At 35.8% G+C, this 27,148-nt stretch overlaps 2 protein-coding genes and 1 long non-coding RNA gene across 8 annotated transcripts in view; 1 reads left to right on the top strand and 2 right to left on the bottom strand.

Moving 5' to 3' along the window:
- The window catches only part of Fas1 (fasciclin 1 Fas1 domain-containing), a 294,183-nt gene extending 269,018 nt beyond the window's left edge, over positions 1-25,165 (bottom strand). For all 4 annotated transcript variants that reach the window (XM_086904462.1, XM_086904439.1, XM_086904455.1 and 1 more), the window contains exon 1: positions 24,563-25,165. In XM_086904462.1, the coding sequence (XP_086760588.1) occupies positions 24,563-24,679 (117 nt within the window). In that variant the 5' untranslated portion in view covers positions 24,680-25,165. The remainder of the gene's footprint in view (positions 1-24,562) is intronic.
- Positions 1-27,148, bottom strand: part of tmod (tropomodulin) — a 254,205-nt gene that overhangs the window by 71,954 nt on the left and 155,103 nt on the right. The gene's annotated exons all lie outside the window — the stretch shown is intronic.
- On the top strand, positions 24,937-26,591 carry LOC147658860 (uncharacterized). Its single transcript, XR_015291120.1, has 2 exons — positions 24,937-25,648; positions 25,723-26,591. It is a non-coding gene; the product is annotated as an uncharacterized LOC147658860 (long non-coding RNA).

Here is a 27,148-nt window from a genome sequence, read left to right as displayed (position 1 = left end):
AATTAATGTTTCATTGCAATTAAAGAACAGACTTGCCTCGACTTTTGACGCGTTTCATGAAATATTAATTGGCAAATAAACTGCGTGGATCGTTGGATCCAAATATTGCTGGATTTTACACGGTGGAGTAAGGAAAATGAATTTCATTCGAAATGAAAGGTTAACTAACTCCCGATCTCTTTTGTTTCGCATATATTAACGTTACGTGTAAAAATTATATATATATATATATATATATACGTGCGTGAATTTTGAAGTGGCGAGTAAATGTCGAGCAGGGAGTGTTTAAAATATTTTAAAATTCAGGATTAATTTTGAAACAGTTGTGTCTGCCTGTTAAAAGTAGATACGTTCGCATGATTCTACACGATAATGTTTCGTACTTTTTATACGAAACCAATGTTTTTCACTACATTGCGCACAGATTTTTCATCGTGCATTGTGCATTTTTTTATACGACTATGTAACAAAAGAGTCGTAAACAAAATGTCTGTTAAAAATATTACAGAGAACAATTCACGCTTTCTTTTATATATACACGTATGTATCATTTGTAATTTTGCTAAAATAATTCTTAAAATTAATCGTAATAAATTTAACACTAAATCTATCAACAGTTCTTATCTCTCCGCGTCGGTAGGCAAGAGAAAGTACAAATATTTCTTGGAAAGTAAATACTGAAAAATATATTGCATGCATATTTTAGGAAAAATCACAAAGATAAGTCATATAATAATTTTAAATATATGAAGAAGTTCGATTCAATTTGACCGTGTTTTGCTAGGTTTAGTGTTAAACCTTGGTTCACTTCGATTTTCGCAAGTTTAGAATCCATTTCCCAAAAATTCACTCGGATCTCGAATAACACCCACGATTTTACGCATCGGCGGATCAGGATTACTTGCATCGCGTCGCTCAAAGTGCACAGAAAATAAATCTCACCGCATCCAGCACGGCAAACTTTTCAAAACTCCGTCGACTCATCCCCCAAGCTTACGATCATCCCTCGGGACCATCCCTCGTGATTCTCGATTTTGAGATGCGACGATGAACGAAAATTACTCCCCCAAAAAAGGAAAAAGGCTCAAAAAAAAAAAAAAAAAAAAGAATCCTCGTTGATGGAAAGATCTCTCTAACGTGAGGGGAAAAAAGGGTAGGGCGTAGAAATTTGGCCACCTAGGTGAGAAGAATATGGGATGGAAGAGGGGGTTGAGGATCGCGTGACCGGAAATAACACGCGTGAAAAGGGAAATTCGGCGCTGTAATGGAGGAAAGGAGTAGCAATTGAATGCGAAAAGTGTGTATACTGAAACGAGGATTTTGCCAAATGTATCAATTTCGAGGAAAGATTTGTCGAGCGATCAAAAATGGAGGAGGAGTTTTCTTCGAGTTTGACCCCTTTGAAAGGATCTTGGAAAGCGTATAAGTATAAAGCTTTCGATACTAAAGATATTGTTATTTGGATATTTTTTTATTTTATCTCTAAATAGTTAAACTTTATTATAATTTCCTTTTTTTTTTTGTTTTGGTTAATCAATTGTCTTCGTTCAAGTTTTCACAGTTTTAAAAAGATTGAGAAAATTATTGAAAATAACATAGTAGAATTTCTTCAAGAAAGATCTTCGTCGAAATTACTCGACGCTGGTTTAATCTTATCTAGTTTCGAACACGGTAACCATTCATGTAGATCAGCAGCGCTGAATCACTTTTATTTGCATAACGAGGAAAATATTAGAACTGGGTAAAAGACGAGGAGAAATGCATGAAATTTATTTAAAATAATTATGACTCGTTAAAATGAGAATTGTTTACACTTATTTTATATTCAATACAGATAATCGACAGTAAAAGTTGTTAATTTAAATTATTAAATATCGATCGCAGCACTTTTGCATGCACATCGGATTTGATTATTAATTTGCATGCAAGATCAGAAAAGGGAAAGTAAGAATAAATTTCTTTATTCAAACGAGAAATTTTTCTCGTCCATAAACGAAACTGCCAATAGCTGGCTAACAGAAATGAAGATATTCCAGCAAAAATTCTCGAATCGAGCATTTCCATTGATTCTTCATATTACACTTTTTCCCCGAAAAATCATAAAACATTCGTCTAAAAAACTTTTGTACCCCCATACGGTTCTCAAAGTGGCATCAGAGGGATGAAACTTGCTAGGATAGTTTTATCCTTTAAACTTGAGTTAGTGCGGAAAAGGAAGGGAAAGATACGCGTCTCTTGGTGCTTTATAAATTTCCAAAGTTTCATGGAGAATCGTTGGTGGCAGACCATGAATGCAAAATAATGTAGCAATTTTCGAAATTATTTAAATTACATCTTACATCGAAGCCTGACTTAAACCTTCCATTTTTAAATTTAATACGGTTTTGTTATACATCTAATCGTGATTATTGCATTACGAAAAATGCAAAAATTGCAGAACTTGTAAATTTTACAGAAATGGCCATTCGTTTCTTTTTTCAAATTTTTTTGCTTTAAAAAATAGATTTTCTTTTTTTCTCCGCACACAAGTAGGGATTGTAAGAAACTATTTCAAGTATCATATAATCTATTATTTTTTATTGTATTTCAAAATCTTTATAATCTGTCTTTCAAAATTAATTAAATGTTAAGAAAGATTTCTTGAAACAAAACATTTACATAATTTCTCTCTCTTTTTTTTTTAGAAAATGAATGATGGTGAAGACACGGTTGTTATTCCGTCGAACAAGTTTTAGAGATAATTCTAGTTCAATCTAGCATTCTATTATTGATCATTGAATTCTATTATAACCCGCTAGATTGACTGATAAAAGTTGCAATATATCGACGTAAATTGGAAAGACACGACAGAAATAGAATTATAAAGGAGAGCATTGTCATCGCAGTGATCTTTCTCTTTCTTCTTGAATAAATAAAAAAAGTTTCCCTTTCTTTCGTAACAACGCAATCAGTTTAATTGGGATAATTTTTCGAAGATAACATCGCGCGATTAAAAGGTAAATATGATTGTTCGAATTAAAGAGGAATTAATAGAAGATACGTTAATCCAGTTTTTTTCTTTCTTTCTTTCTTTCTTTTTTTTTTTTTTTTTTTAACTTTACAAGCACGAACACGGATAAAAATATATTGGATCACGATCGTGAATCGATCGAATTATTAAATCCACTGTGAAAATGGCGGCACGTTTCATGAAATCCGGGGCACAACAGAGCTCGAGCCGGTTTAATCTCACCGTGCTAACTAGGAATCTCGAAACTACAATCACCCCTTTTACCCACCCCGCTGAAAACACAATGTTATTTCATTTGTACGCCGGTTTGCGCCCCAAAATCTCGGGAAATTACCTCATAGAATGCAACGGGCTGTCAGGTACAAGAGTGGAAAAATTGGAGCACTTAGCTGCAACAAGAGTTGGCGGGGGGGAGGAGGGATTGGAAAAAAGCAGAGTGGTGAAGTGGTTACGAGGCATGGAAGAAAAGTTGGTGACGGATAAAGAAGAATTTTTCGATGTCTAAAGAGACAAACCAAATTGTTAAATCGATGTTGAAAGCGTTGCTCGCCTTAACGCCATCCCTTTTCCATTTCTTCTATATTGATGAACCAAGATAGTTAATTATTGTTTTACATTACGTGAAAAAGAATTTCTTGAATTCGAGGATTTTTTGTAACAAATTTAACAGGACGAACACGGTTTGAACAGTATAACAACTTCTTCGCTTGCGAATCTTTCTATCCTCGACAACACCGCCATCTGCTCTAAACTTAAACGATCGAAAATGACACGCAACTTGCATGAAAAATAAAAACTGCTGAGATCGTTACACGTTACAATTCAATCCTCCACTCTTCCTCCTCGCCTCGAGACAAAACTTGAGAGATCGTCTGGAAACGAGCGATTAACGATAAACGTTCTCGAGAACGAGAAAACTTTCCACCGGATTCTTTCGTTCGAGCAAAAGCGAGGCATTGATCGATGGAAGTCGGACGAAACGACTCGCCGTTGGAGGCATCAGACGAAGCCAGCAAGCATCCACAAAGCACGTGCTCTCGCGTAACGAGCGCGTATTTACCGCAGGCCTTCGTGAACAACGGCCTCGGATGTAATGCAGATGCGGATGCCACGCGAGAAAGTGCATAAAACGCCGGTTTTCCTCGTTGGAAACGTAGGGACAACAAACTTGCCTGTATTATTTCTTCCTATATATATATATATCCTCTCTCTCTTTCTCTCTCTCTCGAGTCCCTTCACTCGGATGAAATATGACGCCGAACACGTATCCACGGTTGACGGTCGGACATTAACGTTCCCTCGTTAATTTATGCACAATATCCGTGAACTTCAACTAATGCTAATGAATTGCTCGCGCGCTAGATACCGGGCTTTTCGTAACAATGTAAAGGAGCCGTTCCATTTCCACGGGTTGTAACCTCGAGCCGGAATGGAAGATGAATTGCGCGTGCAGCGGTGAAAAGATCGTAAGCGGTGGAAAATTCGTTTGTTTGCTTGAATGTATGTGTCGTGTATACGTCGTTGGAATCGTATCCTTGTTAGATAATTGGTATGTCAACATTGGCCTCGGTGCAAGTTAATTGTGGCTCGTTCGAATTTCATTCGAGCAATTTGGTGGATCTTTGAAACACAATTGTGTGAATAATGCGTTTGCAATGTGTTTTGATGGATCTTTGCAAATTTTTCGAGAAACGGGATTGAAATGATAATATTATTTATTGTTTTATTTTTATTTTTTTTCCCAGAGCAAAATTGTTCGGCAAAGTGATGGAGTCCAATTATCGTGAGCTAAGTGGTGTAAAGAGCGTAGGAAGTTCGTATGGGCCGAAGTGTAACCTGTAATCGGACTACACGCCAACTTGATTAAGGACTTAGCATGACTTACGTTCTGGAATAACAGCTCTTTATTTAATAATCTACTAATCGTCGCATCCTGTTGACAAATACGATTAACGCGGATAATTGTGCCGACAATTATGCGAGCCATGCTTCTCCACGAAATCTTGCCTTCCTTTTAATCGCATCGATTCAACGTGGAAATTATAAACATCCTATTTATTTTCACGCCGCGAATGTATATATGTATGTATGTATGTATATCCGTTTTTATCAGAAGATTTTTTGCTTTTTCAGTTAAGAAGCTCCTCTTCTTGGTACTTGTAAAAATTTTTTTTAATACTCTAAAATTATCGAGAAAAATTCTCTCTTCGATAGTAGAATCGAAATGTTCCAAGGTAGGCTTAATAAACTTAAAAAAAGTACCATCGGTTTAATCAACAATCGAAAATATTTAGAATAAAAAGTAATGGAGCAAAAACTCGCTCGCAAAAAAAAAAAAAAAAAAAAAAAGGAAAGAAGAAAAAAAAACAAAAATAAAAACAAAAGCGATACAATGTAATCTTGAAAAATGTTCTCCAGCCCGGAAAACAATCGGAACGAGACAGATAAATCACTTTCCATCGATATCACGCCTTTGAAACTCATAATACCAGACATTTCAATTTTACACAGAGATTACAGGATAAGTCCGAACGATGTCGATGTCATACGTTACGACTAGTTTTAATAACTATCGTTGCTTCGGGAGAGGGGGCAGGGGAGGGAGAGAGAGAGGAGGCAAAAGTTGGGGAAATTTTTTCGATCGGGATTAACGTGGACGGATCCTGCGGTATTTCGATAACGTGAAAAACAGCTGTCGAGGAAAAACCATTTGGCATACGCAGATATCGATCGGCCCGGCGTATTTTATTCCAAAATGTCAGAAAGCGTACATAAAATTCAATGTCGATTCCACCTCGTATCGACCAAATCAACATGCATTGTTGTTTGTGTCCATTCTTTTTTTTTTCTTTTTTTTTTTGCCCCCTTTATATATATATATATATTTTTTTTCTTTCTATTTTTATGTGTGTGTGTATGTGTGTGTGTATAAACCTCGGCTAACAAGTTTAATCATGATAACGGATGGACAGGTAAACGAATACGGTCTCTGTTCGAGTTTTGACTTCGATGTGGAAACGTACGCGTGGCATTCGGTATAACTCGATATTAGTCTAGAAATGAAAGATACAATGGAATTCTATTAATGTAATTTTGATCGTTCCGGATTTTTTCAATATTCTTTTTTTTTTTCTTTTTTTCTGTAAAGGTATGAGAAAATTTAGCGACAGTTAAGGTAGAATGTAAAAATTGTTCTATCGGTTTGCGTGATTTGTTTGTTTGTATGAACGGACAGAAAGTTTTTTTTTTTTTTTTATTTATTTTACGACGAGAACTATTGCAGAGAGAAGCGAAATTTTTATATAGGATGTATAAATATTATTTTAATAATATTTATTGTTATACGAATAATCTTATTATTCCGAAGGTAATCTGTACATTTTATTATCGATATCTATTTATTATATAATAAATAAATTTTATCGATAATATTGATAAAAGAGAAATAAAAATTAAGAAATACAGAAATTCAACGAATACGTGAATAACTATCGATTCGACACTTCCATCTTTGCGAAACATCATCAAACTTTTATAGTATGCATTCATAAATGTTATAAAACGACTAGAATTCTTGGCCACGTGTACTTTCATTCTCTCTCTCTCTCTCTCTCTCTCTCTCTCTCTCTCTCTCTCTCTCTCTCTCTTTCTATATTTGCTAAAAGAAAGTTGATTGGAATCAGTGGCCCGGATAGCTGTGACCTCTCTCCAAGCGCTCAATGTAAGTAGGTAAGCAGTTGACATGGTTGGAACGATATCAACGAGGAAATCAATACGATGCTTCGTTAACGAGAGTGTTAGAATTGTAAAAGTAATTTTCGAGAACGTATTATTCTATCCTCTGAAACAATCATCCAATTGAAATGAAAATATTAAAGTAGCTCTTCCTGTTCTAAATAAATGCTATCCCATCTCAAGTCTACAATTCTGGAAAAATATTCACGTGAACGTGTCAAAAATAGTGCTATGCGTTGAGCAACAATCATTGTATCCCCCAATTGACAATCAATTCTGTACGAGTCATTTCTGAATCGTTATACCATTCGAGGAAAGAAAGAAAAAATCGGTCAATCCAATAAATAAGTACGAAACAAGATATCCTCAAACTCGCAATTCCAACCAACTGACAATTTCTAAATTAATATAACAGCGATATAATAATAATTCAACTCGATCAAACTTCCTCGCCCATCATCTTGCTCCTTGACTGAATCAAACTTCCTACACCATCATCGAGTTTCCCCGATTACCATATAAATCATTCGCCTGTATCCACCCCGCCTTGTGTATCTTCCTCCCTTCCCGTCCTTTTATTTTCTCTCGTCGCGGCCAGACGACAGTGGCCACGCACGCACCCACGCACGCGATTCCACGCTCCACGTTCTTTTTTTTTTTTTTTTTCTTTCCCTCGGCGTATCGATCACTCCACCCTCTCCATCTCGCGTGACGTGTCGCGTGACAATAATCAAGGGTTAACTCGAAACGAGAGAAGGGGGGAAAAAACGATAATACGTCGTGCGTACTCGAACGTTTCGTTTCGTTTGATCGTTCGAATATTTTTTTTCCTCCGGGCCTAGCCGAGAGATACGGCCGTTGCCTTATTTTCGACGAGCCGCCCCCGCAAAGCCTTTTGTCTCCCCTCTCAACCATCCCAGACGGCCTCTTTAATTAACTTTACTTTGTCCGGGTCAATTGTCCCGGGCTCGTCGGACCGAACAACCAATGCGTCGTGGCTTGCAACGACGGCCGACCGACTTGCTCGATCGACACGGCGTTGCGCGATTATTTTCGGAACTAACGTTCTTTTTTTTTCTTTTTTTTTTTTCCTTCGCGCGGAGCAAGATTCGTTCGATTAATTTGGATATTCATCTTGGATATTTTTTTTTTTTTTTGCATTCGATATACAGCGAGTTTCAAAGTTTATTATTTGTCGGTTGAAATTTTTTTTTTTTTTTTTTTTGAGATTGAAAATTGGAGAGAGCTCGTTGATGAATTTTTGGGGGAGGGGTTCGAAATATTTTTATACGTAGGAGGATAGAGTTGGAAATATTTTTTTTATTAATTGAAAATTCTTTTGAAGTTGAGGTTGAAAGTTGGTCAAATCGACCAAATCTTTTTTTTTTTTTTTTTTTTGACTTCCAAATATTTTTGTGTATAGTATGTAAAGTTTAAAAATTGAGAATATTTTTATTAATCGAGGAAGCGGAGAGATACGTATTCCATTTTATCTATTCATAAATATTATTTATTTGTGAAAGCGAGACTTTTGAAAAAGCCTATTTTTTATGATTAAATTTGCGGTAAGAATATATTAAGAGAGATAATAATAAAAATTCTCGTAAACATTTTTTTTTTTTTTTTAATATAACGGCTTGGTTTTTCAAATAAAATGTGAAAATTAAATGAAATCGTTTAGAATTACAAGATCCTATCATCTGAACAACTTTTGCGATAATTAAAAGTTTGATGCTTTGTAGTAGCTTTCATATCTTTATGGGTGGAGTATAATAAATTATTTCAACGTTACATGTATTTAACTTAGGAAAATATTCAGAAAGATAACACTAATATCGAGCGCGTGTATGAAACTTTACCGCTGCCTACGTTTCCTGTGAATTCATATACATATGTGTCGATTCATGGTTATTTAAAGAATAAAAATGAAATGATAGAGTTAATTGATTAAATAGTGAGCTGATTCTCTAATTACGATAGAAACTTATCGCAAATATATTCCAAGAAATCCGATTTATAATTATATATCTGACCAATTTCGATTTCGATTTAAAAAAAAAAAAAAAAAAATTGTGTCGGGTAAATATTGAAAAATAAAGAAAATATTAAAAGCTGAGAATATAAATACTGTTCACGAACGTCCGATTAATTAAATTCCAGGAATTAGATGAAACGTTAAACGGAATAAAATGTGGAAAACCAATAATATCGCAAAATCTGGAAATAGTGACGATTTTGTTCAATATTAAAATAATATTTCCCGTAAAAAGCTACATTTTATACGAATTAATTAAAATTATATTGTTATTTTTCAGAAAATAAAAAATTAAAGGAAGATTATATATAAAAAAAAAAAATACTATTCGAGTATAAAATATTTTATCAAACGTTATATATTTTTCTCGAGACATTAAAAATTTTTGTAACGTTGAAAACTCGAGGATCAACAAACGTCGACAAATTTCTTTTGTGATCAGTCCGTGAACGTATACGTATATACATATATACAATATAATATTCCCTATGTAAATTGAAGACAAGTTATGCAGTAGATTACACCCGTATCATGACACACTTTAGTCTAGACTAAATAATTTAGAAATCACCAACACTTCCTATTGCGTGAACATCCCACCCTCGTCCCTTTCCTTTGCTCTGTTTTGCGATAACCATGTAACGGGTGTCTCATCGTTCTCCTATCTTTCTACACACGGTAAATTAATCATTGATTGTCCCTTCCATATTTGACTTCTCGATTAATTTATAATTTTTAAAAAAATAAATTCAAACTATCTGCCACGTTCCCTTTTCCAGAGAATTATATCTCTATTGTGAGCAGAATAAAATAAAAAAAATAGAAATAAAAATTATATACAAACTTTCATTTTCATCGATTTGCTCGTAACATTTACTTACTTAATTTAAAAACCATAATTATAATTAATATTTCGACTCTACATCGTATTATTCAAATCCACAATTTTCCAAAGAAACTTTAATTTAAATATCGAATTCACTTACAAAATTATCCTACACTCGCGTAAAATGAAATTCCAATAAAACACGAATACTCGTCCATTCGCGTCGCCATCTAATTACGTGTCCCAAGAGCAAATCGCTACAATTGCAATTCTACGTAACGCCGAATCAAGGACGTTGAATCGTGTGAAAATTTCCGCAAAGCATGTAGCGAGCACGTGAACGCCATTGTTCCCTTAAACGTGAAATTTTCACTTTTGCGGTCGGGCAAAAAGGTGAATAAATCTCTCGTTCAGGGTATATATGACGTTATGAATTATGCGAGGAGGATAGCATTGAGCGGTAATTGAGGAGGTAATCATGCCTCATCCTCACCCACACCTCGCCAGCGCTCCGACACCGTACAACCGTGCCCCCATGCATAGTTCACACTTCGTTTCTGCCAATTAACGCTCGCGGAAGATATTTTGACCGTGACGCAACACGGGTCAGGAAACCGACCGATTCCTCGAAATAATTCCTTTTCTCTCGCCACCAAAATTTCTTCGAAATTTTATCGAAATCTGAATGAAAAACGAATCAACGTCTAGCGAAATGGACGTAGAATTTTTTGGCGAACGATGATTTTCTGATAAAATGAATAATAACGAGTTTTAATGAAAAAATCGTATACATATATACGTGTATATGTTGTTACGCGAATGCGATGTTATGAAACTGAGCGAGTGAATTTTGCGAATACATAGTAGTTTCTGTTTCATAAGAGAAACTTTAGACGCTAGAAATTGTACGGGCTCCCTATGAAATTCTGAATCAGTCAATTTAGATGTTTGCACTATGGGGATTGGTTTATATGGAAGTTGGTTCTTCGTAGTTCGCGTTCGAGTTAAAAGTTAATTATATTGGATGCGACAACATGTTTGTTTGCTTTCTTTCTTTCTTTCTTTTTTTTTTTTTTTTTTTTACGATACAATATTTAGATTGGAAAATTAAAAGGATGGGTTTCTAAAGAGATATATATATATATATACAGAGGAGTTGTTGATAAGAATCAACGAGGAGATCGGTTCTTGTTAGAGTGAAACAAAGTTAATTGTCTAATTTGTTCATTGAACCCTGTTTGAATTGAATTCGAGGCGCACGAAGGAATAATCTCGCCACGATAAATTTATCGAACAGAGAAAATGGTCGACGTTCGAATAATATTCACCGAGATATATAACATGCTTCCCTAAATATTTTTCTACATTTATAAATCGTTTCGTCAACTCTTTATCCATTCATATTCTTTAAATTATTCGTTCAAATTGTTTGCAAACACGGATCCATCGAAACGCGCCTAACGAGATACGCGGCGAGAGTCAAAGCGGATGAGAAGCTGCGCTACAAGGAGCGCGACAGTCTTAACAGTTTCGAATTAATCGCAAATTGGCAGCAATGCGTTATCGTTCGTGAAATCGATCGCTCGATCGAGCAAGGCGAACCTGATACCCGGAGCCAACCAACGCTTCCTTCTCTGTTTCGAGTAATTATAGCGCTTAAACTATCCCGACTGCGCGAATACCGCAAGATTGACTGACTCATCGTGCAACCACGTGAAGCCCGACACACTGTGAACCGGCCGAGCCGTTCGTTCAGAATCGCGAAACAAAGAGCGAGAGATCCTTCAAAGTGCGCCCGTTCTCGATCATCGAGTCATCGTGACTCGTATCTCGCGGATCTCCGATTGCCAGCGTGGGTGGAAATGTTTTTTTTTTTCTTTCGAGAGAGAAGTAAATCGAAGGAAATTGTTGATTTGTTTCAATTCGTCGATGAGATTGTTCTTCGACATCGAAGAAAACTTTAACTTAAAGAAGAAATGATTTTTAAATTAGATTTTTTTTTTTATTAGAATTAGTGGCACGGGTGAAAATGTTTCTTTTTTTCGAGAGAGAGAGAAATTGTTGATTGGTTTGACTCGTCGATGGGATTGTTCTCGAAGAAGAAATTAATTTTAAATTAGAATTGTTATTAGAATTATTCGAGTGGGTGAAAATGTTTTTTTCTTTTTTTTGAGAGAAGGAAATTGTTGATTTGTTGTTGTTGATTTTTTTATTATAATTAGTAGCGTATGGTGGAAATGTTTTTTTTTTTTTTTTTGAGAGAAGTAAATCGAAGGATTGTTTTCTACCGAAGAAGAATATAATTTTAAATCAGATCGATTCTAATTTTTGCGAAGAAGAATATTTAATTATTGTGCTTTAATCGAGTATGGATAATCCTTGAGTTTGTCTTAACGGGATTTGTAAATAAAATTGAAGAGAGACTGTGGTTTTTTATTCGTTTTAAATCTGTATTTTTCTTTGCAGTTTTCCTTTCGTTTCTGAAATTATTCAATTTGTGAAAATGAATAATGAATGGTCTTCGATTTGGACGAATGAATATTTTAATACGAGCGATTTTTTTGAATCAAGTTCGATTTATTTTGACGATCAGGATGTTTTTCACAACAAACAATTAAAATATCAATTTTAACATTTAAGTAAGAGGAAAAAGAATAATTTGGATAATATTCGCAAAAACGTCCGTACAAAAACTTTTAAATTACGGACTTTGTGTATATGTATGTCATAAACAAAATTTACACATCGAAATATAAATAATCGGATATTAAAACTTGCAGAACAAGCGTGACAAAGTGATAAAAAATTTTAAAATCGAAATATTTCTTGTCCATGCAAAAAAAATGAAAACATACGAAGAAAATACAAAGAATACAAAAAGATTCTACGTTCCACGCATTGAAAAACTCACACAGCGCATTCATCATTCCTGAAATCACGCAACATGCAAAATCCATCGTTCGAACGAGAAATCACGCGAGGGCTACCAATTAAGAGGGAACGATTGCTGGATTCTTTCTTATTTATTTACTTTTTTTTTTTTTTTAGCCTCGATACGTGCAAAATACAATCGAGAGAGAATTGCTCGAAGAAGGAAATTCTCGAGAAACGTTTGCAACCGAACGTTTAACAAACCACAGTCCGTCTCTCAGATCTGGCTAACTTCTCCAGGAGGGCATTTTCCACCTTCTGTAGTATATCCATCGGCTTGGCTTGACGTGGAAATTCATCGTGGTCAACTAACTATTCCAAACTGTCCCCCGCTTTCTGCACCGGTCCAACTATCTTAAAACTGCCAATGCAACGGCCAGGAACGCAGTTGAAAGCGTCTCGGAGGATATAACGGAGGAAAAAGTTTTTCGTTAAGTAGTGTGACAGGCAGAAAGTGGAGAAACAATCTGATATCGTGGAATTTCTTTTTTTTTTTTTTTCTCCAGGAGACTCGAACGATATGGAAGATCGGATGGAAGAATGCGAGGCACACGTTCCTCGATGGAAATGGGGACAAGGTTGCTCGAGAGAAATTGTCGAGATCCGATTTTTAATTCGCTTTTTAGAAGATTCTCGAAATTGTTTTCAACCGCCTCGATGAATATCGATCTCAAAGCACTTTTGCGTAATCGTAAAAGTAATTATCGAACGTGGAGAAGAAATACGATTACGAAAAAATTTTGGAGATAGTTATATTTTTCTTTTCAAACAGGATATAAATTTTCATACTATTTTTATACATTGCGCGTAATTTCGAAATAGAAGAGATTTAATTTTTTTTTTGTTAAAACAAAGGATACGAAGATTCAAATTAAAATATTCGATAATACGAAATTTCAAAAGAGAGAATTTGATTAAAATATAAATTTTTACTATATATTCCACGAGAAATAACGAAAAGTGTATATTTTTTTTTCTTTTTTTTTACATTTTTCCACAGAATCAATACTAGAATACTCTGACTCTTTGACATTCGATGATTAGCGATTTGACGATTATTTTGCGCTGGAATTATGGGCATTTTGCGCCTCAACGATCAAGCGCGAAAGAAAGAAGAAAGAAAAGAGCGCAAGGAGGGAAATTTATTTCTTTCTGTGTTATTATAAGCTTTCGCGTGTTACGATCTAACCACGCGTAATAACATAATAACGCGTTCGAGACTTATCTCCGTATAACGTGTAATGCACGGTGGCTAATCTCGGGGATTAAATCTTAATTCATGCGCGCCAAAACGGCTTCGTTGCTGGTTTAAAAAAGTAGTGCACGTTCGGTCGTGACGAAAATATTTTCACCGGTCGATTTCGCCACGCTCATCTTTCCACCCGTTCATCCCCTGACTCAGTTTTTTTATCCTTGCAAAAGAATACGATTTTCGTAAAGGGGAAACGTTTTCACTGCGTTTAATTTCGTTCTTTTACGATGAAGTTTATGATCGAGAATACGATCCCTCACCGTGCGTAATGCTTATATTTTTTGAACGAGCAATGGGTTAGGTTCGATGAAAAGCAAACGAAGATATATTGGAAAAACTTTAAAATTGGAAAATGATTATTTTTATTCGCTGGATCGTGGAATGTCGAAGAATGTTAACATCAATTATACGACGATCAAGATTCATCGGTCGATGACGAAAAGAACGCAAGCTGGTTAAACACAAGCTTACTCGTCTTCGTACAACTCACGATCAACTCTAATTCGAAATTATTTCCACTGTCTCGGAGTATCAGAATATAACACAGATCGTATCCCGGCGAAACTGGGTAATCCCACTCCGTAACGACTATACACAAAGCGAGGTATCGGTAAACGAAGACAGAATTTCAACGCCACCCCCCGCAATGGTTTCAAATTCACCTGTGGAGAGTGACTCGAGGCCAACCTAGCCAATTTATTTTTTCCAAGCGTTCGAATGAGCTGCTCGCTCCTCTAATCGATCAAACGCTTCCAAAGAAAACGGTAATAAAAAAACATCGCTATAATTAAAAATTTGCGTTTCAACAAGTCTATTTTATTTTTCACATCTCAGACGTTTCACGACGAAACAAAAGATCGGGGAAAATGGACGAGTGTTAAAAATCCTGTTACTTTCAGAGATAGACGCTCCCTGAAGAGAACAAAGTTAGGATTCGGCCATGAATATTCGAACGGCCAAAAACGGGGGCGGAAAGTTCGGGGCCAACGTTCCACAAGTCGCGCGGTATCCATTATATCACGGGGATGCATTGTGACGATATTCCAGGAGACGGTAAACCCGCGTATCACTTATATAATTTACATCGACGCTTATTATAACCCGGCGGCCACGTAACCGAGCGCATACCGGATGAACGTTATGCCTGTGGAAACTCTCTGAATGGAATTCGTAACCATCGCCGTCATTCGGCCTCGATTTCTTCCTTTCTCTCTTGTGCATAATTGGATCCCTATCGAGCCACGGTCAATGCGAGGAGGCGTGGTGGATCAATTGTTTAGGTTCGTGGAAATCGAGTGGTCGAGTTTATTAAATCCACGTGGGTTATTCCCGCTTTAATGATCGATCAAATGAAAAGTAAAGGTTCCTGTATACGCGAATAAATAATTATTTCTCTCGTTGGAAGTTGGAAAATACGATCACCTCGCGTGGATATATATATTTCATTACTTGTACCATTTCGAGTATAAAAGCTTGGGAGGAACGGATCGAATTCGTTCGAACAAAACATTCCTGCGAGCAAATTGTGGGATTGTGGGAGAATTTGTGTAAAAAGGTGGGATTAATCGCGGGTTGCTTTCGTTCTTGAGGACACGTCTGTGGCCGGGATGGAGAATACCAATGAGAATGATTCAATGGTTAAATGCGCGTAGCATGAAGATTCAATCTTTCTCTACCGTTCCCCCTCTCGACGTAGTTTTAATCATGCCAGTCAGTAATTTCATAGAATCGAGATTGCGTAGAGAAGCATTTTTATTAGAATCCTTGATGCTGATTCAACCTCGAGCCTGTTTTTCCCTCTTTTTTAATTTTAATTCATTTAAATCGCAATTAACCGGTTTGAAGAAGTTGTAAAATCGGTCGAAATTATAAGCTTGAAATTATACTTCCTTCACAGTTAAAAAAGCAGAGAAAATTAATTTTTCGTCACGTCTAACGTTTTCTAACTCTTGCTGATTCATAATAATAATAATAGTAATACGAAACTTTAAATTTCAAAATGATAAAAAGATATAAGTAATTCAGAAATAAATTAAATTAACAAAATCGTCTAAATAACAATAATAATAAAAACCCAACAATTTATCATCCCCTAGATAAACGGAACCACTTAAAATTCGTCGGTTTGACGATGCATTAAGCAAGAATTAAGAGACGAGTCGCTCCTTAAACGTTGGCGCGGCAGTAAAGTTTCGACGGAGGCGGAATTCGTAAATTCGCGTGACGGAGGCACACGTCCCACCCCCAATTCCTCCAATTGAGTTTTCTTACGAGGAAAACTCCTCCTCCACTCCCGCAGACACATTTCAATTTCCCTTCACGACTCTGCCTCCCACAATTAACCGCCTCAATTGCACGATTTTATTTGGAAGAAAGCGGGCTTTCATCGCGACGTCAGCAGCCAACCCTTGCGCGACGAGCATCGTTCGAACGGGAAATTCGAGAAAACGTTAAAGGTGCAGGTCGTAAAGCACCAGGTGAATGTATAAAATGCAAGAGATTTAGAATGGGAATTGATACGATCACGCGAGATGCGTAATACCTTCCTTGTACACGGATGAATTTTGTATAGAGGGAACGTTCTTTTACGATTTTTGTAAAAAAAGTAAATATTCCTTGCCTCTGGTTTTACAGGTTTTCCGTGCGATGGAAATGGAAGGAATTTGAAAATAGCTCAAAGAAACGAGAATTACACTAAGGATTTTACGTCAAGTCTAAATCTTTTTTGAGGAAAAATATTACGTTACGGAAAATTGTGTGATGTTGGAATTTTATTATATAATTGGAGGAAGAAAAATTCTGTTTCCTTAAAGTTATTAAAGTTATTTTGATTTTAACAATTGTCCTGTGATTATTATTAACTAAGCGTTAATATTAAAAGTTTAATCAAGGTTAAACATTTGATCGATTATGGATTATAGACACATATGTACATTGAGCATAATTGAACGCGAACGATCTACCGAAGTGTACCGATACTGTTGATCATGGCATGTACAAGCTAACCAACCTATTATCGCGATCTTTGATGCGTCTAAGATCGATTACTAGCTATGTACGTGTATTGATTCGCGTATCCTATCTGTGTCACGATTGCACAAGGAAAGCATAGATCGAAACATCTGTTACCGCATTTAAGAATCCGTTGCATTCACTTGCAATTGCATTGTTATTTTATCTATAAATAAAACGAGTTATCGATAGAATTTAATAATCGATGTATGTAAAAATTAGAACACGGAATTAATCTTCTGGTTCAAGTTAACCGGAATTGAGTATAATTTTGTCGAAAAATAATAAAAATGTAATATTTTTTTTTTTTTAAATCTCATCGATCTATAGCATCGCGATATTTAATAAAATAAAGCCAATATACAAGAAAAATCCGCTTTTGTATTATATAATCATACACCATCTAGTATTCATACGGTCGCACAGGGTTCTTAACGTGTACCCTGTTACGTACACTTGCGCAACACTTGCATATAGAAACACAGAAAGGATACTCAAATCCTTTACATAAATGGATATCGTATAATCCCATCGTAATACGATTTAATTTCAATGTCTAATAAATTATGAATTCATCACTATCAGATTAAATCACCTGTATTAATTTACAAATTTACGATATGAAAATTATATCGACAGTATTACGTGTTGCCCGATATCATCGTAAAAACGTATAAATCTGTTAAACATGCTGCACCTGTTCATGCCGTCAGATATTATCAAAAATAATTTTAACTCGAATTAATTTTGTTCACAAGGAACGAAGCAAGGAACAATGTACGCACGAAAATCCTTTATAAAAGCAAAAAACAAAAATAGTCGCATAAAATAGTGGCAAGAGACATCCGCCGCAAGGGGCAAGAAAAAAGGGAAATCTGAAAGTAGAAGTCGACAAAGGCGCCTCCACTTGTACCGTGACGTGGCCGCGACACGCAAACTTCCGGCGAACGAGACTCGAATCGCGACCTTCTCCTCTCATTGTTAATTCCCTGTTCACCGCGCTTTCGTACGCTTTCGACTTTTCTCTTCGTTAAAAGGGAAATCCTCTCGGGGATGCACACGCGAGTAACAAGGAGGAAAAGTTCTCTCACTCGACGGAGCAGAAATAATCAAACGAGTCCCAATATTAATGCATAACATTCTTTACGATGTATCTTTAAATAATTTTAAATAATTTACTGGACTCTGTAAAAAAGTGATTACCATTTGAATATAATTTTCCAATTAGAAAAATATTTATAATATTCTCATAAGAGTATATATTTAGAGAAAGAGATGAATGAAGAGCAAAAAGGATGAAGAAAAGAAAGAGAAAGGAAGAGGAAGAGATTTTCGTGCTAACGCGGCACAAGGCACACTGATCTTTATGGGTTTCCATATTTTACGAGAAACACGAGGCGGTGGCAGTAGCTTCTTCAGCTGCCCGGAGGCGCCTATACGCGACGTATTGTTCCGCTTTTCGTGAAACGTCGCCCCTCTACGCGATAGATCGTCCAAGAGGCTCTTCTCCCCCCTTCGTTTATGACGCGTCGAACGCTCCAAGGATCGATGGGATCCACTTTCCTGAATATCCGTTTGTAACGGCCGATTCTTCAGTAAGACGATATACGGGAATTTATTTCGCGCGGAAGTCGGTGTCTTTGAATAACGCGTACGAATAAAACTTTCAATTGCACTCGAGATTCTCCTCTAAAATAAACTCGACGGGATCGATTCGAAAATAAAATCGTCGAAATTCTATCTTTCATAAACAATTCTTCCATTCGATTTTATAATAAATTATTTACAAATTAATTTTCAAATGTATCGAAGTTGCAGCAACCGCGACCTTATTTCAACGCATCAAAGTGTTCGACTCGCGAGGTAAAGGAGAACGGGTGCAAATTCCGGTGCAGAGAAACCGATGCTGGCAAGCTGTGCACGCACACTTATTGCATCTATCGGGCTGCGCTACCAACACCAACGTGCACCCACTCGGCCACAGTTATTTAGCCGGCTCAAAGTGGAAACACGTTTTCTCGTTAGTGGGCTCTCGCAAGGAAGATTTCTTTCCCCGACGATGCATCGCCTTGTAATGCATACACCGCTCGTATAAAGGCGGTGCACACAGCGGGAAGCGCATTGTTTCGTCTCAGCATGGACCGCTTGTTAAAGTTAAAAATAACCGGTCGAGAGAGAGAGAGAGAGAGAGAGAGAGAAATGTGAATCGTCTGGTGAGACAGACTCGGTGTTCGTTCACCTCGAGTCGTCGTTCGACCACTCTCGATTCGAAGGTCGAGTTCCTCCACCCTTGGGAAAATATTTGCCTTAATTTCGAGCCACCGCCTCGCCCTGGAAACGACTCGAGTCCGGCTAAGGGATCCACGGCGAATTTCGCGCCAAATGCAAACAGAGACACCTGATGCAGTGTGCGCTTCTCACGCTGGTGTTGCTACCAATCGAGACTGTTGCAAGTTGGAAATAAACATCCGAGATTTGTACGGTGGGGTTTGATTAAATTTTTGCGTCAAGTCGTGTATTGCGATTCGATCGAAGAATTATGAATAATGAAGAAAAAGAAGAATCATTATAGAATCGTGGAATTCTACGATTAAAGTTTTTATTCGTGTATTTAATATTCCTCCGCATCCATAGAAAAAAGTAATACGGAACATTCTCTTTAAAAATCTCGGAACGTGACCTCTAAAACACGACTCATGAATAATGCAGAAGAAATTGCTCCAGTGTATAATCCTGTTGTAGTTATACATATTTTCACCCATTTTTTCGTAGAAGGAAAAATTTCTAAATTATTTAAAATGATTATCATCTCGCATCTCTTTAAACTTCCATCTCTAAGATTTATAAATTTAAAATTGACGAATTGTAATATCGATCTCTTTAATCTCTCTCTTTTCTGGTAAATCTATTCCTCAGAATATATCTTATTAGTAGAGAAGTGGGGAAAAAAAATAAAACTCCAAGAATTCCATAGACAACATACGGTCTGCCTCCGGGAGGAAATGTCTTCTAGATATGCATGAGTTTCTTACGTTTCACAACTCTGAAGACCATCTGTCGCTCGACTTAAAAATGACATCCGGTATATCATGATTTCTCCTTCGGCTATTCCCTGTTTCTACCAATTGTAACAACACTTGGCCGTCGAAATATTTAGCCCACTTAAACGACGACGACGAAAAAATAATTATTTTCACGAACCAAGCATCGTAATAATTTGCTTACTAAATCATTTAAACAAAAAAAAAAAAAAAAAAAAAACTACTAAATTTAATTAGTAATTTAATATTTCAAGAGGAAAAAAATACGGACAATTATTGGAATGAACAATTACGTGGGATGGAAACAGATTTTTTTTCTCGTTATATAAATTGTAAAAAGTTTCTATAGAAAAAAAAGAAATGCAATTAAGTTATTCAACTGATCGCAAGAAAAAAAATTGCGCGAATCGGTGCAGAATTATTTGGAATCACCTTGCAGTTAGCATGCAAATTTTTGCCGCGTTTCGTGCTATTTGCAGTTTTTATGCTTTTATATTTCCATTCAATGGGACGCATGCATCGTCGGAAAAAAAAAAAAAAAAAATTTAACGACGTTCGTTGTTAAAATGATAGCACGACACGTGTAACATTGCGCATAGAACGCGCCATCAATGACACGGTGCGAAAGAATTTAAAAAATCGGCGCAGAGTCAATTATCTAAAAATTGAGATTGGATTAATTTTATGTATCAAAACTGAAATACTATCACGGCAGAATGTCTAGTAATAAAAAAACGATTGTTAAAATATTTCACGATGGGCTAAACAAAAGATTGATATTTAAAAAAAAAAAAAAAAAATAGAACTTTTATTCGAAATCTAACACATTCAATACTTATTGAACCTGTAAATAACAAAAAATAAAATAGCTCATGAAACCTATCACACCCGATATAAAAAACGAATCTCCTTTTTGTTTCATAAAATAATCTCATTCCGTATGCAATCATCGTATTTCCCTCATAAATAATGCACACTGAATACTGACTACACATTTCAATTACTTCTCACCTATCCTACTTTCTTTTCAATTTTTATAAAACACCTATTCACACGTCGAATTAATATTCGTTTCATTCGTTTGTTCACCAAAATTCTTAAAAATTCGATTCGCAAGAAAAGAAAAATCGCTATGACTGTTCAAAGGGTTATCAATCGAATCCTCCAAGAAGAATCGTTATCGACGACGAATGTGTATATGTACACAAATGCGCAACTACAACAGTCCACCTGCCCTCACCTGGCCTGCTCGACGTGAATGGAACTTATAGCGGGACTTAACGTAGGCATTGTACGAAAAAAAGTGAAAGGCAAGGCCACTTGCTGGAAGCAGAAGCTGAGTTCGTGTAAAAGAGAAGAAGGAGTAAGTAAAGAGGGGAGACAGCTTTGACATTGGCAATGACCAAGTTTCAGTTACACGGTTGGCCGTGCATCGACTTTTCCGCGAAAAAACTGGATGAAATGGAATTGCACGAGGAGTTGCACGCGTATCCGATACGTGCGGCCAAACAGGTGGAACAATGGACGAATTAGACGTGTGTGACAACGACGAAGATAGGTATTGTCAACCGATCGCGTCAAAACCCTCTCGAGTTTCTACATTATATTGACATAATCTGATTCCACGTGATATATTTCGTGTATTTTGCGCGAATATGACGTACGCGAACGCGGTTTGTTCAAATGCTACGCTATATAATTTCCTAGTGCATTAAACGCGAGATATTTGTCCAGTAAATGAGGATAAATTGTGACTTTTTAAAGGAAATTTCATTAAAAATTATTATATCAAACGGTTTGGTTATAATTATGGAAAGTTAATAAAAGCAATGTATTTGATGTTTGAAGAGAGAGAGAGAGAAAAGAAAAGATTCCGAGTGAAAGTAAAGGAATTGAAAATCTTGAAAAAAATATTTGATTAAAAATTTGATCTATTATGTGGAATATATTATAAAATAATTTTTTCCACGATATGGAGTAATTATGCGAATTGATAAAGTAAATTTGTTTGTTTCTTTAATTAAAGCTCAGTTTGAATTTTCCCCTTCATAAATAATTCAAAATTGATCAATTTTCTCTAAGAAGTTCCTTCACTTCTGCCTCTAAACTTTGGCTATAATGTTCCCTCGTGAGTAAGCAACTCCTGCCTATACTTCTCAAAAGCATATCGCGTAATATTAGGTTCATTATTTCCTGATCACTGAAAACATAATGAAATTTAAACGATCCATATTTCTCTAATATTAATTATCCAACATTCTCTTCTCGTTTAATCCTCTTCAATTTACCTATCATCCACGATTTGATCTTCATCTCATCCTTACCTACAAATCCATTCTGATAAAGAATAGAAATCCGAATTTTCAATCCATCCATATACTATTTTTATCGCAGTTAACTTCGACAGTAATATATTTATAACCGTTGCTCCATTTCTCGAAATTTTAAAAAATCTCGAATCGATGAAGGATCCAAAAAAAAAAAAAGAAAAAAAAAGGAAATTGACGAAATTAAAAGCCTCGAGCCACGGAAAGCTTAAAACGGGGCGAATCATATTTCTACGGTGATAAAAAAGAATCGTGGAAGTTCGGTGGCGAGAGTGGAATGAAATAAAAGCTGCGAAAATCGAGTTCGAGGACCACGCTGGCAAGTAGTTTGTTGAATCGATCGAAGTGAAAACTAGCCCCAAGCGAAAACATCCTGACGATTTTTGTCGCAGCAACAAGTTGGTGGGTGGGACCCGTTCAGCCTGGCCTCGAAGCCTGGATACGCATTATTGTAATATTCAGCGAGGTGAATTCAAAGCCGCAAAAGGAATCCCAGGGGGATTTAATGTAGATCAGTCCATTTAACTAAACGTGAAACGCGAAAGGCTGGTCGCCTCCGGTTATGAAACCCGTCTTTTTAAATGATATCGCGTGAAAAATTGGATCGATCGAGCGATAAAGATTATTTGGATCGAATTCGTGGTGTCAAATATATTTTATCTCGGTATTGATTGGAGTCGATCTTTGAAACGAAGAGAAAATTAATTGGGTGGAAAAAGAAAAGAGAAGCGGGTCATTTGTGTGATCTGCCTTAATATCTTTGACTTTTAAAAATGTAAAAAATTTGTGTGTTTAATTAATCCTTTCTTTGGTACAACATTTGAAAATTTCTTTTTTTATAAAATAACAATACAAATTATTTAAAAATTTTACTTGGATTGACATCGTCTATATATTGATAAAAAATTGAATACTATACGAAAAAACTCGTCGAAACAACCTAATCCATATTAATAAAATAGAAAAATATGAGAAAACAAAAAACAAAGTAAAACTGTGTAAATGTGAAAAATTGTACAATTTAACAATTTAATTTAATCTAGAATTCGTATCTAGAATTTAAAAAATACAGAAAACTATTTTATAAAAATATATATATCTAATAAATTGTAAATAAAATAAATTGTAAATAAAATAATTTTTCCATTAAAAGATGAATAATATTGTGGAATTAATCTTCAACTATCTTCAACGAAAAAATGATATGATTTATTCAACACAAACTTCTGTAATAGGAGATATTTTTCTCTTTTATCGACCATTTATAAGCTACGTAATATAAAGCGTGTGAAAATTAAAAAAAGAAGAAAGAAAAGACGTTTATTTGATAAGGGTAAGGGTAAGAAAGAGTCGAATAGCTCTCGATTTTATATTGGCCAACCTCTTTTATTGCGTCATTAATTAACAGAATGATGTGAGATGGTGCGTAAACCTTGCTATAAAGGTTAGCACATAGAGAGGACCCTAAAATGAAGTGATTCACTCGTCTCGACAAAAAACCTGTTAGAGTTTCTATTGGCAATTTGATGATGATATAAAAAGAAATTAACTTCTTAGGTCCCAATAGCAATACGAAAATCCACGTAAATAGTACGTAATCTGATTTCAATGTTACGATTCCGATACGATTTCAATGTTACGATCATAGCAGAAGAAAATAATTTCTAGACATAAAACGTCCTTTATATAAGTCAATCTTATATTATTTAATAGTAATATTTCGATTTAAAAAATATTCGAACGAAAATAATATTTTTAAGAAAAGTTTTGTCAAATTCACAAATACTCCGAAAATCAATTCAATATCGAAGTATTTATGTATTTGGGAGAATTTTCATAAAAATATATTTCGAATTATAAATCGAAAGAGATATATTTTCGAATTAAAAACCGGAATAATTCTTGATTTGGAGTTTTATGCCATTTGTATTTTATTTCGTTATTTTTCGCGAAAGAAATATGATACCATTAAAGATTCAATCATAATCATATCTAACAAAATTAACGCGCCATATTAATCTTCGTAGGTCGTTAGATTACGTCAGAAATGTACACCATATTTAATTTTGTCGGCTTCATTTTCACGAATTCTCTCTAATATAAAATATACCGCGATATATATTATTACGACGGAATACTATTTGAAGTTATAAAAAGTTACGAGTTTCAAACAAAACAACAAAAACTGTTGCAAACAGATCAATAAAAATATTCGCCATCTGTTAACAAGTTTTATTTTTTGCCTACGCGCCGAAATGCTTCGATGTATTTCGTGATGAAAATCGAAGGACACGAGTCGTTTGAACACATTCACGCGCCAAGGAGAACGTTATACTCGAAACGCGTAATACATGTAAGGCAAAAAGAGGAAAAAAAATATCAAATATTCTTACCTGAGACAAGTCGGAGTCATCACGAATCCTGGCGTCCATAGTTTGAGTGGCGATGATTTCGATCGCAAAGGCAATCAAGACAGCCGCGGTGAACAAACAATTGCTGATTGACGACATAGTTCTCCGTGAAATGTTCACTGATTCGAACAAAGAATGTCACGATCGCACGAAATTCACCAATTCACTATTCGGAACAGTAGTTTTCAATAATACGGCACAGAGAAAAACCGACGCGAAACTACGATCGAGAATCACGGTCGATGCGCGCTCTACTGCACAGCAACTTCGATAGGTCGAAAACGCAATTGGGACTGTTTTCAAGAGTCAGCGACCTAACGGTCGCACGGTACGCGCACTGCCGCCGCACGCGCGGTTTTTGAAAGAAAGAAAACGTTTTTTTTTTAGTCAAGCACGAAACGGCGTGATGATAAACGGGATTGGAGAACTCGAAGAAACTGAACGACAAGATCGTTGGACGCCACGAGGAGAATTCTGGGACCGAGGATCAACGCACAAGACGAGTCACGAGAGAAGCAAACGTACCGAATGACTCCACACTCTTTTCGTAGGACGTGTCAACGATACGGAGGATGGCGCGGAACTGCGCCCTCTCCATGCCTGGACCCCCGTAGCCCCCACCACACCACCGAAACGAGTCTTCGGTATACCGTACTGTCGTCTCCCCTCCGCCGCGTCCGACTTTCCCCCTCCCTTGCGCCACGCGTTACCCATAGCTCGCCGCGACACACATTAAACACACCCGTATCGCGATGAGACTCGTGAGTAGGAATGGTCATTCAATTCTCTCTTTTGCAAGTAGTTTTCTGGTTAGGATTTATTCCAAGTCATAGTTTGGGTATAAATATTGGAAATAATATGGATTCGACGTTTGATAAATAACGTGTTTCTATGAGATTGATTGGAACGAATGAAGGGAACGATCGGAACGTGGAAAAAGTGATTTATCGAAAGAACGATTGGATGCTAACCTAAAAATATATTTTTAAATCAGATTGAAATGACGAACGATATTTTATAAATATTTGATCCCCGTTGCAAGAAAATTTTATTTGAGTTTCATTAAAGGTATGCATTTAGCGTAAATATGAATTTTTTTTCTAAATAATCATACGAAAGAAATTATAAATACGATGTTACAGGTTGTAATAATTACATCATATTTCATAATTGAAATACAACTTCATTATTATTGCAAAGAAATAAATAAATGAAAGTAATGGAACATAATATAAAATGCGATATATTAAATGTTATTAATAAGTGAGGAATAATTAAATTGAGTATTAACTATTAATTTATTTCAACTTCAATTTCTTTGTGTATTAAAAGGTAATTAAGTTATTAAACTCATAAATCTATTCATTAAATTATATAATTTTCAAAATTTATATGAAAAACAAGATATTAATCAAGTAAAAATATACATACATACATATACATATATATATATATATGTAAAACTTTCTTTTTCAACAAAAGTTACTATTTTATCCTTACAAATTATAAATAATAAGTAAAGCGAATTCTTAAAACTTTTCAGAATATATTTAATAATTTTTTCTTCCTCCCAATTTTCTTGATCAGTATATGTAAGTAACATTTCAACAACATGAAATACGAGAACTTCGGTGCAAAAAGAAATCACATACTATCAATTTCAGGATACAAATTGTCACAATTTACATTCCGCACGCAAGAAAGTCTGATGTGTTCGAAAGAACAGAAATCTTCTTCTTAAGGCCAGGGCTACTCGCAGTCGGAGGCACGATCGTCGCGCGTGACGTCATCCACCCTCTCCTTGACCAACTACAACGAGATCCCCGGCTGTATCTCAACAGAGACAGAAAGATGTCACGTCTACAGGCTTTTCTCGTTCTCTACGAGTGTTCTTTCAAGAAGCCGCGCGTGTCTTCCCTTCTCTCTGCTTCGTCTGCGAATCTATACCACTCGAAACTGTTAGCCAAAAGCACAAAGTCACGCTACATGAAAAGCGGTAGCGGTTCCTCCATCCTGTTACATTCTTTTTTTCGTCCTAATTTATATATATATATATATATATATCAGCTTGGAAAAAATCCGTCTCTGTTCGGGGACGAGAACAATAACGTTGCGCACAATGCGCCAATTTACCTCCGTGCCAAGTGGTAACCGTCTATCCGACTCGAACAACGAGAAACGACGAATTATCGTCGTTCAAAGAAGGACCAGAGACGGCCAAAGTGTACCGTGAACCTTGTGAATGTACAGTTAAGTACCATTAGTGATTGCCATTAATTAATTCCGGCTTTACAGCCTCCGACCTTCTTCCGTCTTAGCTCCGCCCTTAATACTCATACACTCATAGTCGAGACTTCCGTCGTTAATAATCTAGCTAGAGTCTAATCTAGAAATTGCTGTTTAATATAAATTGTTCGGGGAAAATTTACTTTACACGATAATTTTGGCGGGAAGATGGCGAAATTTTCATTGCTTGTTTGTACAGATGCCTCGTCTAGATAGGTGGAAACATCACATAATTGTAAATTCATTCTCAAGTTCAACGATCCAAAGAGGTTTCAAGAGCAT

The sequence above is a fragment of the Apis florea genome, unplaced genomic scaffold (assembly GCF_048593485.1).
Source record: "Apis florea isolate Af1SG1 unplaced genomic scaffold, ASM4859348v1 contig_1615_pilon, whole genome shotgun sequence".
NCBI lineage: Eukaryota > Metazoa > Arthropoda > Insecta > Hymenoptera > Apidae > Apis > Apis florea.
The sequence above is the reverse complement of the archived record's forward strand: the minus strand, read 5'-3'. Positions and strand labels throughout refer to the sequence as shown.